The 15,000-nt window shown below is 41.4% G+C and overlaps 1 protein-coding gene across 1 annotated transcript in view; it reads left to right on the top strand.

The window, feature by feature from the left end:
* The first annotated feature begins 3,366 nt into the window (after window positions 1-3,366).
* Window positions 3,367-15,000, top strand: part of LOC135101648 (multiple C2 and transmembrane domain-containing protein 1-like) — a 169,976-nt gene continuing 158,342 nt past the window's right edge. The window contains exon 1 of the mRNA XM_064005938.1: window positions 3,367-3,851. Coding sequence (XP_063862008.1) covers window positions 3,653-3,851 — 199 coding nt within the window. The 5' untranslated portion in view covers window positions 3,367-3,652. The remainder of the gene's footprint in view (window positions 3,852-15,000) is intronic.

The following is a 15,000-nucleotide window of genomic DNA, read 5'->3' as shown; positions in this document are numbered from 1 at the left end:
ACTCACCACCAGACCCGAGAGGCGGAGTGGAGGCAGAGGCAGAGAGTCGGATGGGAGCTGGACTAAACTGGGCGAGGGAGGGGACTGACTTGGGTTCTAAATGCCTGAGGGAAAGGGAACAGAGAGGGAGAAAGAGCAGAGGGGAGCATAGGAAAGGAAGGGCGGGATAGGTCTGTATGCGAAGGGGACTAGAAGTGGATTTAGAGAGCGAGAGGAGGAAAGGATAAGAAGGACAGGAAAAAGTGGAGTGGGAGAGAAATGGATGGTATAGAGTAATTGAAAAGAACACAGTAAGAGAAGAAGGACAGGATAGAGGGAAGCACCAAAGAGGCAGACTATATCGGAAAGCAGAATAAAAAGCGAAGAGATGAAGGAAAAGGCAGGAGAGAGTGGAGTGAGAGATATACTGTATTGGAAAGTGAAGAGAATAAAAAACGAAGAGGAGGAAAAAATAACAGACTAGAGTGAGAGACAAACAGCTGGAAAATGAGAGAGTAGAGAGACAGTAGAGGAAAGGATAAGAAAGGAAAGACAGGAAAGAGTTCAGTGGTTAAAAGGCAGGTTTCACAAGGAGGTAATGAGGGAGACTATAATGTACTACTATAGAGACACAGAACTTCTTATCTTATCAGTGGCTCATGCTCTTGTACTTAGTAGCACTGTGTTCATTTAACCCCTTTAAAACCCCTTGACTGGTATTTGGTTCATCTTTTTCTTTAATTACTAATCAGTCTGAGGCATCTTTTCTTGTTCAATAGCTACCTCCAATCTTTATACTAGGCAGAAATTGCAAAATATATTCTTTTTCATTCCTAACATTCTTGTGAAATTTTTACCAAGATTTTATGCATTGCTTCTGATGCTGTTAATTGTTTCGTATCGCAGTGAAAGGCTTAACCCATTTAGTATTACAGCCAATTTCCTAACCAGAAAATCGTTTATTGTTTTAAATAAAGTTGAGATCTTTGGCGCTTCCAATACAGAAATTAAAGTCCTAAAGACCTCAACTTTATAAAATCCTTTGATGTCATCCAGAATGAATAAAAACTGAGACCTGGTACTGAAAGAGTTAAATGTTATGGTGTTATTCGTTATCTTCTGCTGTGTGACGTGAAGGTTTGTATCGCGTGCTGTGTTAGTGAGGGAGGGAGAGGAAAGGGGATGGGGAGTGGTCACTAGCTGCTCTCTCTCTCTCTCTCTCTCTCTCTCTCTCTCTCTCTCTCTCTCTCTCTCTCTCTCTCTCTCTCTCTCTCTCTCTCTCTCTCTCTCTCTCTCTCTCTCAAACTTATATAACTTTTCATTCCCACAACTTTTCAAATCTATTTTATAGTTATTAGAATCTTGGCTTGAGTCTTGCCATTGGGCTTAGGAGAATGAAGCGAGGAGCCATTGAGGGCCGAGGTGTGGTACTGATAGCGGGGATGATGATGGTGGTGGTGGTGGTGCTGGTGGTGGTGGTGGTGGTGATGAGGTGGTGGTGGTGGATTTTATGGTAGTGATGATGATTATAATGGTGGTGGTAGTGGTGGTGGTGATGGTGGTTTTGATGGTGGTGGTGATTTTGATGGTAGTGGTGGTGGTGGTGGTGATGATTTTGATAGTGGTGGTGGTGGTGGTGATGGTGGTGGTAATAGTCTGGGGAGTTTGGGGGTTGTGATGCCGTTCAAGAGAGAGAGAGAGAGAGAGAGAGAGAGAGAGAGAGAGAGAGAGAGAGAGAGAGAGAGAGAGAGAGAGAGAGAGAGAGAGAGAGAGAGAATTTTCGAGGAACAGTTGAGTCGAGATTTCGTATCATGTTTAAAATTTGGTCATGGTAATATAAAATTTGCTCAGTCTTTAGTGTCCCCCCTCAATTCAGGAATGAGACGTGATTCTGTGGAGCGATAATTACATACCAGAGAGTGAATGTATTTTTGAATAAGTGTGATACGGATAGTTATTTACATGTATTTTTCGTTATCTTACTGACAAGTTTAAGAAAGAAAAACATAACATTTGTTGGTCGCGGTAAAAAAAGATCTGTTTATTTACCATATTCTTTTTTTCATTATCTACTTTTTTTCCCTTCGGTCTCAATTTCTCTTATCTTCTGTCAATCTCCCTTGCCAAGACTCGTATTCTTTGACACTTTTTGCTCTCGTAAGAACTATTCTCAAAGGACATAAAGATGATTACCGCAGTCAGGTTCTCAAAGGTGTTTTCCCTAATTGATGATACAAAATCTTTGTTGAGTATTGCCATCATCCTTGTTCCCTCATAAGGACTGTTTTCAAAGGCCTCACAAATGGCGAGCCGTGTTTGGAAGGTGTTTCCCCCAAAATTCACGATACAAAATCACTAGAACCATGAAAGCTCCAGTCATTTTCACTAGAGCCAGTTAAAAACAATTCATATAAGTCACCTAAACATTTAAGAATAAGGGTCTAAATCTGACGACTAGCAGCTTTAAGTGAATGAGACAACTTACCATTGAGAGAAAACACAACACAGTGCAAGTAAGAAATTAATTTTATTGACCATTTAGCCATAACTGTAATGCAGCGGCTTGCCTCGTAATGAAAAAGCGGCAGTGCAGAAATGTGCATAAGCTGTGTCAGTACTTGTGGAATGTGCAGGTGTAACTCGTGCCTTGAGTGGTGAAGGTGGTGATTATCATTATTTAGGTGTGTGTGTGTGTGTGTGTGTGTGTGTGTGTGTGTGTGTGTGTGTGTGTGTGTGTGTGTGCACTTATGTAGAGGTATGTATATAACTCTCTCTCTCTCTCTCTCTCTCTCTCTCTCTCTCTCTCTCTCTCTCTCTCTCTCTCTCTCTCTCTCTCTCTCTCTCTCTCTCTCTGTCTCTCTCTCTCGCTCGCTCTCTCGCTATCCTATGTTTAAGTAGTTATGGGTGCACACCTGCTTTCATGGAACACCTGTGGCGGGAAGGATGAGGAACTGGATGCGAGCCAAATTATGATGATTGATAAAGAACTAAAACTAGTAGAGGTAGTAGTAGTAGTAGTAGTAGTAGTAGTAGTAGTAGTAGTAGTAGTAGTAGTGGTAGTTCAATTCAATTCAATTCAATATTCTTTATTCACACAAGATGTGTACACAAACTAAAATACATACTAAAACTAAACTACTACTACTAGTAGTAGTAGTAGAAGTAGTAGTAGCAGTAGTAAAAATAGTAGTGTAAGATATATCCGTACCTCCTTCCTTCCACTTCCTTCTATCAGTTCTCCTTCCCTCCTTCACTCTATTACATTCCACAGCGTCAAATTTACAACGATGACTCATAAGTGGCCAACTGCCGAACACTTGCGTCCCTCCACACACACACACACGGACTAACGAGTACACTCTCACCTGCGAGCCCCCTTTAGCTATTCATACCCTGTCATCACTCTCACACACACACACACTACTACGCACTCCTCACCACCTCTCCGCGCGGACACTCCTACACACGGTTGACGAAAAATAACTGAGCATTATCAGGAAAACACTTTATCTCTGTGACATTTAGAAAAGAGAGAAAAAAATCTGTGTATGTGTTGTTTTTCATTGTGTATCGTAGTTTTCTTGGACTTATCGTGAACGTGAATGAACCGTGAACCGTGAACTGTGCACTGTGCTAACGGTAATCCCGCGGTCAGAAGGGCGTGCGAGGTGAAATGGGTGGGACATTCTCTCGAAGGGGGCGCGACGAGGCGGGTGCTGGAGAGGAGGAAGACGAGGCGAAGACGGAACTTCCCAAGCAAAATGGCACAACTCCGCAAAGCACAGAGCTGCTAAACGGAACAGATCAGAGCGCGACACCGACCAGAACCTCGCATATGTTTGATGACAAGCAGAAAAATTGGAAAGAGGATGGTAGGTGATGCGTCGGGGTCATAGGAAGAGAAGGAGGAGGAGGTGGAAGAGGTGGAAGATCAGGTAGCAGTGGAGACGGAAGAAAAGAGGCTAAAATGCTCTCTTTCCATATTGCTTGGTGTTTCTTTTCTATAGGGTGGAGGGACAGGCACGGAAAGGGAAATGAACGAAGAAGGAAAGAAGGGAAGATACTGCATGAGGAATATCTAAAGTGCCTTATTTCATTTTAATTTCTTTCCTCTTGGTTTATGTGATGCGCTTCTGTGTTCGTGACATACTGTATAGATGTGTATTTTATTTTTCTAAGTTGCATGTTGCTTGGTTCATTTCTTTACTGTTTTGGCTTCCTAGGGTTCGTATCTTAAAACTCTTTGGCGTCTTGTCAGGACTATTTTCAGACACCACAGAGATGATTAGACAGTTCCTCATGGATGTTTTTTTTTTTTTCCTGTTGATGATGTAAAGTCCTTGTTAAACCATCACTAGAGTCATGAAAACACTCTTGAAGACCCACAGTATCTCCCAATATTGCCTGGTCATCGTAAAAGCTAAAACGACGATATGTTCCAAAATCCGCTACCCTCCAGTGTAGCCTGCTAAAAGTAGTGTAGGTAAGACGCCGAAATGTTTCAGAATGCAGTTCCTGGGATGTTACTTGTTCATGTCCTCTTTAGCTTGATGTCTTGCTTATTCTCTCTCTCTCTCTCTCTCTCTCTCTCTCTCTCTCTCTCTCTCTCTCTCTCTCTCTCTCTCTCTCTCTCTCTCTCTCTCTCTCTCTCTCTCTCTCTCTCTTTCTGTTACTCATTCACTCACTCACTACACTTAACCTCTTTGTAAATTAATGAACCTTCCTTAATTTAATCTTCACGCACAGTCAAGTTAATCTCATTTGCTACGTCAATCTTCTCTTGCCATGCGACCTACGCTGCGAACCTTTCTTATAAGCTTCACGTCTCCCTGATATTAAGCTTCTGTTCATAATTCAGAGCTCGAGGTACAGTTGGGAGCGACTTGAGCAGGAGGGTCATCAATCATTGTGTGTGTGTGTGTGTGTGTGTGTGTGTGGGTGGGTGGGTGAGTGGGTGTGTGAGGGAGAAAGAAAGGGAGAGTAGAGAGGAAAGGAAGGTTAAGGAGTAAGAGTAAAGAAAGAATAAATGAAAAGAAGTAGTGTTAGTCGAAAGAGAAAAAGAGGTAAAGGGGAAAGTGTGAAGAAAGGATGGGTTAAGGAGAGAAAGGAGAAGAAACAGGGAAGAAGAGACAGGAGAGAATAATGAAAGGGTAAAAGACAGCTGGAATGTAGAGGAAGAGAAGAGGAAGGAGAAGAATAATAAGGAAATTTTGTGCAAGAAACAATTTTAGAGGAGAAGGGAGATAAAGGGGAAGAAGAGCAAGGAGTAAATAATGTAAGGATAAGAGAAAGAATGTAGAAGAGAAGAGGAAGAAGGAGAATAATAAAAGAATAGTATAAGGAAGGATACTGATGCGGAGGGACAGGAGAGGAAAGAAAGGAGACAGGCAAGGAGGGAATAGTCCAGAAAACAAATTACAATATAGAGGAAGGAAAATAGAAGAGAAAAAGGTTAAAATGTCAGGAATGAAGGGAGGAAAATAAAGAGATAATCGAGGTTACAATGTAGAGAGTAATGGAGAGGGAGGAGGGGAAAGGTCAAAGTGTCAGGAGTGGAAGGAGGAAAGCAAGGAAGGTGATAATGTAAAGGAGAAGGAGAAGGAGAGGAAAGGTTAGACCATCAGTAACAGAGGGAGAGGAGTGAGAGAATAGTAAAAATGTACCGGAAAGGGAGAGGAAGGAGAAGAAACGTTAGAACATCAGTAACTGGGGAGAAGCAGTAAGAGGATAGTGTTTTAGGCTTGGAATGCAGCAGGAGAGCATAGGAAACAGAGGAAAGGCTAGAACATCAATAATAGAGGAAGAGTAATGAAAAAATAAAGGTTTAGAAGGTATCAGAAAGGGAGAAAAGGGGAGAGAAAACATTAGAGCATCAACAGAGGAATAGCAGTGAGAGAATAAAGTTGAAATGCATCAAAAAAGAGAATGAGGACAAAGGTCAGAGCATCAGTAGCTCATGCCCTTTCCCCGTAGAAGAACCCATGTACTCAGGTAACGAGGAGCACTTGCAGTAGAGAGAACACCGTACTGAGGTAATGGTGCAGGCTTGGCCAAGGCGTGGAGAAGGTACTGGGGAGTCCTGCTGATATAAAGCGTGGATTCAGTATAGGTTTTCAGTACAAGGATTGAGGGACTGCCGCGTGTAGGTGTACTGGCTTCTTGCAACTTGTCGTATCTTATGTGTAGTGGTCTGGAGTGGTTTGCGTCTGGCTTGCTAAGGTGTGAGGAAGAGAGGTTTTAAATTAGTGGATTCCGGATGCAAAATAGAAAAAAAAAGGGGTATTTGATAAATTAATAATAGGCATATACAGCTACTGATGAGATTAATTAATATAGAGTATCAGTAGAAGGACAATAAGGGTGTGAAGAAAGTAGTATTAAGTAAGTGGGAAGAAAATATTTTTAGAAATGTTAAACAGGAAAAAACATATAAATACAATGAATTAATAAACAAACAGATTGATAAATAAATGCGCGTTCAGTTTGGTTCAGAACCCGGTATAACAATTGTTTCCTTGCAAAGGATTTATTTATTTATTTATTTATTTATTTATTTATTTATTTATCTATTGCTTATTTAAAATTCAAAAAATCGTGCTGTGTGAACTGACTGTATAACTCGTCACTCGCATTCATGAGAGGTTGTTGGCTTCAGGTAATGCAGGTGTTGTCCGCCTGGCTCATTACCATAATATGATTGACAAGTACCGGTGCCTTCCTGCATGATGACAGCTGTAAGTACTGGACCGGATTTTGCTGTCAGATTGGGTGCAACGATGTGTTGATTTAACTGACGTGTAATGAAGGTGATTATATATATATATATATATATATATATATATATATATATATATATATATATATATATATATATATATATATATATATATATATATATATATATATATATATATATATATATATATATATATATATATATATATATATATATATATATATATATATATATATATATATATATATATATATATATATATATATATATATATATATATATATATATATATATATATATATATATATATATATATGAGGCGCCTAGAGCCAGAGTAACGTAAGCGCCAGAAATAGAAAACGGAGAGAAAAGTGATCAAAGTTTTGCAACATTCAGAATGCAATATCTCCTCAATTAACTGAGATAGGAAGTAGGGCTTGGCTTCAAAATGTTTGTTATTGCATGTGGTTTACAGCCTATACCTGGGCATTTAGTGGAATTGAAACATTCTGCAAGGCTAATGGATGACTGCTTTTTTTTATCCGGTTTATTTGTGGAAAAAAACAACACTTGCAATATTTTGTTTATCCGACATGCATGCATTGTTTATTCCTGTTCATGTGTCAAGTTGTTTCAACAGCATGTAGGTTATTGACATTCACCACCAATGAAGCCATTCTTGATTGTTGTACTAATTTTTATTAAGCAAAAACGTAAGCGACACTTGTGCACGTGTTTCCTAATCCGACCACCTAATAACAGGGGAGAATGATAAACGGTAGAAAAATAGCTTCTGTATGTAGGCATTCTGTAGTGCAAAAGTACCGATGGCCCAAAATTCCCTGTGCAAGACTGTGGCTATCGGCAATGTAATTTTATCATAGCAGCCATCAGCACTGGGAGGCCCCATTATCCGTGCCTGTACATGGCGGCCTGTAGACCTGATCACCAATGCTTCTCCCATATTCCTTCATCTTTTAGCTAAGTTTTTCTTCCACTCTGCAGGATTACGCACATTTTTCCTTCCCCTTAGAGGGTTCTGGCTCCTCAGGGGGCATGTTGTTGTCGCCATAATGATGGAATCTTGGGTATTAGCGTAAAAGAAAGGTAGAGTGTCATTCAGTGGTGGGGAGCTGGTGGATGGTGCACGAGTGTCTGTGGGTGTGGGGTGTGGGGGAGGCAGACTGCTGTCAGTCGTGTCACGTGAAGCGCAGCCTGTGCCATCATTGGCTGCTGGTTGCTAGGCGGGAGTTACTTCGTTCTGGTACCAGCCGCTCATCGCCTTGCTTCGAGGGCGACACGAAGGGTCTACAGATAATTGCATTTGGGTGAATTTTCGACCCTTTTGCGGTGTCCATTCTGACTTCTACTTTGCTTCCCGCCACAGTAGGAAGGTGGGGGAAGACAATGCGATAAAAATTATCATTTCGGCCGGAGTGTCGCTTACGTTACTCTGGCTCTAGGCGCCTCATATATATATATATATATATATATATATATATATATATATATATATATATATATATATATATATATATATATATATATATATATATATAGTCATCAGTTTCAGATTCAAGTGATGACGCATAGTCTTAATTTAGAAGTAGTGATGTTAAGTGAACTAAACTGCTTAAATACACACGAGCACACACACACACACTCTCTCTCTCTCTCTCTCTCTCTCTCTCTCTCTCTCTCTCTCTCTCTCTCTCTCTCTCTCTCTCTCTCTCTCTCTCTCTCTCTCTCTCTCTCTCTCTCTCTCTCTCTCTCTCTCTCTCTCTCTCTCGCGAGTGATATCATGATTACTGTAATAGGAGCCGTTCAAGTGTTTCAGGATATAAATGACAGGTCTATATTGACCTGAATAGTTTCATGTCAGAGAGAGAGAGAGAGAGAGAGAGAGAGAGAGAGAGAGAGAGAGAGAGAGAGAGAGAGAGAGAGAGAGAGAAAGGCGAGAGGAAGGGAATCAGTGGAAGGCTCTCCCTTAAAAATCTTTCCTCGTGGACTTTTTTACAGAACAGAATGAGATTAAACCAAGGAACTGAACTGCACATCGACCGGATTAAGCTGCGAGACTCTTGCGTTCTTACATACTTTTACCGGGAAGGAATGAGAGAATGAAAGAAAGAAGGAAGGAGGGAGAAAGTAATAAGGAAGAAAGGAAAGAATGAGGGAGAAAGATAAAGAAAGGTATGAGGTAGAAGAAAGAAATGAGGGAGAAAGAAAGAAAGAAGGAAGGAATCAAGAAAGGAAGGAGGGAGGAGGACAGAAGACAAAAGATTGCCTCAAAATTATCTAGGGGGGGGGAAAGGAGGTTAAAAGTCCATTGCAATGCAGCGAAAAGACGAAGATGAAGGAGAATAATTATGCTGAGTCCGATTTTGCGTGTTTCTTCCAGAGAGAGAGAGAGAGAGAGAGAGAGAGAGAGAGAGAGAGAGAGAGAGAGAGCAGAAAAATAGAGAGAGAAGATGGTGAGAAATCGGAGGGAGAGTGTGAAAGTCCGGAAAGTAAAAAAAGGAAGGAGAGATGATTAGAAATAGATGAGAGAGAGAGAGAGAGAGAGAGAGAGAGAGAGAGAGAGAGAGAGAGAGAGAGAGAGAGAGAGAGAGAGAGAGAGAGAGAGAGAGATTATCTTAACCTTTCACTGGGTCACCATGTGTGTGTGTGTGTGTGTGTGTGTGTGTGTGTGTATGTGTGTGTGTGTGGTGGAGGGTGGAGGAGGCGGGGGGCAGGATAATGAGTACTGCTGACCCAGATAACAAGGGCACGGCTTCCCCCAGGGCGTTCATCCCTCACAGTTCGGTGGCGTGCGTTGCGCTTCATTTAATAACGATCAATTAAGCCTCGTTATTAATTGCCTCTGTATCTGATATATGAAATGTTTACCCCAGGCGCTTTTTGTGGCTCGCATTTTTGTGGGGAAGGTCAAGAGGGAGAGCTTGCGGGGAATGGAGGATGGGTTCTGGGTTCATAGATGTACATTGTAGGTCTTTTTCTTTCTCTTCCCTTTTGCTGCCATCCCGATTGCGAGATTTTTTTTTTCTCTCTCTCTCTCTCTCTTTTCTTGTGTTCCTCCTTCCCTCTCATTCCCTCCCTATCCTTTCCGTTCTCATATTTTTCCTTGTTTTACCTTCCCTTCCCTTCCGTTCCCTTCCCTTCTGCGATTTTTTTTCTCTTTCTCTTTTCTCGTTTTCCTCCTTCCCTTTCATTCCCTCCCTATCCCTTCCGTTCTCTTATTTTTTTTTATTGTTTTACCCATCACTTTCCCTTTCCTTCTCCATCCTTCCTTTCCCTTCCCTACCCTTCACCTCCACTACCTTCACCTTCCTTTCCTTCTTTCACCCTCACCTCTTCATCCCTTCCCTGTCCTTTCATGCACCTTCCCTTCCTTCCCCTCCAACTCTGCCCTTCGTTACATGTCCCTCCCACTGCAGGTTCAAGAGCTGATACACAATGCTAAGAGAGGCCCGGCAAGGTGTGTAGCCATTCACTAGTGCGTTACCTGCCAGCGCTAGGGTTAATTAGATAGCCGAGAGTGCAGGTAGACGTGACTGGGATGAGGATGCAAGTCTCTTTGGAAGGAACCTGTTGTTGGGAGAGGTTTTTTTTTTTTTCATTTAATTACGTTTAAGTTTCAAGAGGAAGAGACTGGAGGAGACTGAAGGAGACTGGAAGAAGAGGAGGGGTGAAAGAGGGTGTAAGGAGAGACAGAGAAGGGCATGGAGTCCGTCACAGAGAGAGAGAGAGAGAGAGAGAGAGAGAGAGAGAGAGAGAGAGAGAGAGAGAGAGAGAGAGAGAGAGAGAGAGAGAGAGAGAGAGAGAGAGAGAGAGAGAAACAATAACTATTCAATGTTTTTCTTCTTTACCATTCTCTATTTCTTCTCTTCTTCCTCCTCCTCCTCCTCCTCCTCCTCCTCCCCCTCATCTTTTCCTGGAGGAGGTATGCGTCCTGTCGTACCCCAAGTTAAGACGGCAGAGTTCCCGAAGTTTGCATGAGCTGGAGAAATACATCAGAAGGGGACAGGGCGGCGTGCAGGATCCTGAATTAACTATTACCAAGAACAAAACACTCAAAACAAAGAAGTTATACAGCGAGGGGCGTGCATGGTGGTGAGTGGCGTGTGGGGGGAAGGGAATATTGTAGTCACTGTTTTTCTTCAATAAGTTAGTCAGATTTGTAGTTCTGGTCCTTATGATTTGGTTGTATGCTTAAAGGTCTCTCTCTCTCTCTCTCTCTCTCTCTCTCTCTCTCTCTCTCTCTCTCTCTCTCTCTCTCTCTCTCTCTCTCTCTCTCTCTCTCTCTCTCTCTCTCTCTCTCTACTTTTATGTGTCATTTGTCTTAACTCTCTAAGACTACAGAAATTTACGATGTGTGTTTCTCATAATCATCGTAATTTTAAGACTCATTAACTTTCTCGTGCTCTACAAGATCCTTTTAAGAAGCGTCATGATAAATCCATAATACTAGTGATGGTCAATTTCTAGCACACGTCAGCGTTTGGAAAGGACTTGGCGCAGACTTCCTTCTCACGATAACCGCCAAATACGGGCAATATTTTTTTTTTTTTTTTTGTGTGTGCATGAGGGACTCCGGCCAAGGGCAACAAAACTGGAAGATAAAAAAAAAAAAAGATCACTGAGGTGCCAATCCTCAAACAGAGTCAGAGAAGATCGTCAAAAAATTAAAAGATAAGTGTCTTGAAACCTCTCTCTTGAAAGAGTTCAAGTCATAGGAAGGAGAAAATGCAGAAGCAGGCAGAGTTTCAGAATTTACCAGAACAGAACAGAACAGAATGATTGAAAAAAAAAACTGGTTAACTCTTGCCATGCCTTCCTTTTACTTACTACCACCACCACCACCACCCTTCTGGCAGTACTGAATACGACTGAAGTAGATGACCTAAACACGCCTTGAGTCTCTCTGATCATTTGAACATTTATGTATAGCCATTTTTTAATACATTACAACTACTACCAATATTTTTTTGCTGCTAGCCTCTCTGAGACGTGAGATTTATAGGTAGCGGTGCTGAAGATAACTAAATTAACTTCCATAATGCCAAGCCGTGTCCCTCTGTGCTTTACTGCGTCTGTGTTAACCTTCCCTCCTTTTTTCTTTGGCTGTGAGAGATGGAAGGTAGCTTGAGTCTCGCGGTGAAGGACGCATCAAGTTGTGTATTTATGCGTATATATATCAATGTATTTATGTGTATTATGTGTATGTCCTTTCATCAGTATAGATTCACATAGTAGAGGAAAATAAGTTTGATTTGATTTATAAGTACGTGTGTATTAATGTTTTATGCTGTGTTTGTTAGAGAGAGAGAGAGAGAGAGAGAGAGAGAGAGAGAGAGAGAGAGAGAGAGAGAGAGAGAGAGAGAGAGAGAGAGAGAGAGAGAGAGAGAGAGAGAGAGAGAGAGAGAACGTTGGATACAGCTGCTAGAGTGAACATATGTGAAGGATGGTCTTCTCAAAACATATGCGTGTGTGTGTGTGTGTGTGTGTGTGTGTGTGTGTGTGTGTGTGCAGGTAACGAAGGGTATCTGGGTCAGTTGGGATTTAATGACATGTGGTGATTGGGGGAAGCTATGAGTAATTGACAAGCTGGAGGAGAATTTTAATTGGCTTTTATTTTATTTTGTATTTTGTTATTATTTTTCTGCTGCTACTTCAGTTATTACTACTACTAATACTAATACTACTATTATTACTACTACTACTACTACTACTACTACTACTACTACTACTACTACTTCTACTTCTACTACTACGCCACACGAATCAAATGAGAGCTACAATTTACTACGAGTTTCTCTTTTATTTACTTTTTATCATAACAATTTTCTTTTAAATATTACTGTTTTTTTTTTCTTTTTTTTTATCAATCCCCACTCACAACTCTTCTTCCCTCCACACTCCTCCTCCTCCTCCTCCTCCTCCTCCTCCTCCTCCTCCTCCTCCTCCTCCTCCTCCTCATTGATATATTGGTGCCTGTGTTGGTACCTGCCCGCGACCTTTGAAGTATCGAAACGCCCCTGGCTGGTGGTGGTGTTCCCAATCTGATGTCAGTATTTGTTGCTGTTGTTGCTGGAATTGTCGCTTGTACCACCTTTACCGAGCTCAGTAGTAGTAGTAGTAGTAGTAGTAGTAATAGTAGCAGTAGGACTAAAGGTAGTTGTGGGTGTAGTAGTCAGAGTAGTAGTTATTTTTTTTTTCCTTTTTTTTTTTTTTTTTTTTCTTGGTGTGCAAAATTGACAATCCTGTTTCGTGCTTCCGTTACTCTTGCTGGTGACCGTGAGGGAGTGTATCGCACCTCCTCTCTCCTCTATGTATGTTTTTTTGTTCGTATTTCTGTATTGTTCTTTCATTCTCTGTCTGTTTGTTTGCCTATTTGTTTGTATGTCTATTTGTTCTCTCTCTCTCTCTCTCTCTCTCTCTCTCTCTCTCTCTCTCTCTCTCTCTCTCTCTCTCTCTCTCTCTCTCTCTCTCTCTCTCTCTCTCTCTCTCTCTCTCTCTCTCTCTCTCTCTCTCTCAAATCTGCGTTCCTCACACTTCACACCCTTGCCTCACTGGAAAGTTTGGGTTTTTTGTTTGTTGTGTGTGTGTGTGTGTGTGTGTGTGTGTGTGTGTGTGTGTGTGTGTGTGTGTGTGTGTGTGTGTGTGTGTGTGTCTGTGACAACACTTTAATAATAATGAAGTGATGATAAAATAACTGTATGTAGTATTAAAATATGCAATGAATAATGATAATAATAATAATAAGAAGAAGAAGAGGAAGACGTAGAGGAGAAGGAAAAAGAAGAAGAAGAAGAAGAAGAAGAAGAAGAAGAAGAAGAAGAAGAATGCACCTGCAGTATTCTAACCTAGCAACAAAATTTAAAACTTAGAACAAGAAAAGATAAAATAAACGCGAACCGAGGAGAAATTCGTTAAGTGAAAACAGGTTGAGGCTTTTTACCTGTCCCTCCCCGCTCCATCTGGCGCTGATCACCCGTGTCACCTGGCCTTGCTGCTCCCTACCTTACCTTAATTAATGGCCTGTTGGGACGGGGTCTTCTTTCGTCTGTCTGTCTGTCTGTTTGTCTTTTTTTTTTATTGTTCAACTTGATTAGGTGAGGGAGTCGTATGTGTGTGTGTGTGTGTGTGTGTGTGTGTGTGTGTGTGTGTGTGTGTGTGAACTATGGTAATTTAAGGTTAGGTTTGTCTTAAAGTTTTACAGTACACACACACACACACACACACACACACACACACACACACACACACACACACACACACACACACACACACACACACATCCTCTGACCTTTTAGCGAGGAACACCGCCTCTCTCTCTCTCTCTCTCTCTCTCTCTCTCTCTCTCTCTCTCTCTCTCTCTCTCTCTCTCTCTCTCTCTCTCTCTCTCTGACCTTGTTTTATCAATTTTACGTGAAAAAAAAAGTGAACACCCTCTTTTCCCTCCCGCAGTGATAATGGTGTTGGTGGTGATAGGAGAGGTGGGGACGGTGGAGATGGTGGTGATAGGGTAATGGTGGTGGTGGTAGTGGTGAGGAATGGTGATGACGGTAGTAGTGATGGTGGTGAGAGGCGATAGTGGTGATGATGACTGTGGTTGTGATAGGAATAGTACGTAGTAGTGTTTAGAAATTATGGTGATGATGGTGAGGTGGTGATGTGATGATATTATAGTGGTGGTGATTGTGGTAGTGTTGGTAATAATGGTGATGGTAATAGTGAAAGCAGGTGGTGATGATTTGCAGTGATACTATGATAGTGAAAGTAATATTGGGGATGTTTTTAAGAGATAATAGTGATGGTGGTAGCGACAGAAAATAGTGAGGGTTAATGACTGGTATGACAGTGAACGTAGTAGTGACAGATATAATAATTACGATGATGATAAGTAACAGGTAGTGATGGTGATGAGTGATGTCAGTAATGGATGGTGAGAAATATGGCCGTCTATGTATCGTATTCAGTGTTGGATTTCATATTAAAAACTGAAAAGTTATGCAGATTTAGTGAGTTATTTACATAGATGGTGAAGGGAAGATGATGAGTGGTGGCGATGCTGTGGTGGTGTGGTGGTAGATGGAAGCAGTGGTGAAAATGATGGTGATTGCTGTATTAATGATGATGCAGATGGTGAAAATCATTAATGGCAGTAATAATGATGGTGATATTAATAGTGAGAGCGATGGTGGTGATGGTGATGATGGTGCATGGGTGTGAACGTTGACTGTTCACGGTGTAGGTAACAGTGACTGTGGTGTTGATATGAA

This window comes from Scylla paramamosain, chromosome 6 (genome assembly GCF_035594125.1).
Source record: "Scylla paramamosain isolate STU-SP2022 chromosome 6, ASM3559412v1, whole genome shotgun sequence".
Taxonomy (NCBI): domain Eukaryota; kingdom Metazoa; phylum Arthropoda; class Malacostraca; order Decapoda; family Portunidae; genus Scylla; species Scylla paramamosain.
This window is presented reverse-complemented; position numbering and strand designations above follow the sequence as displayed.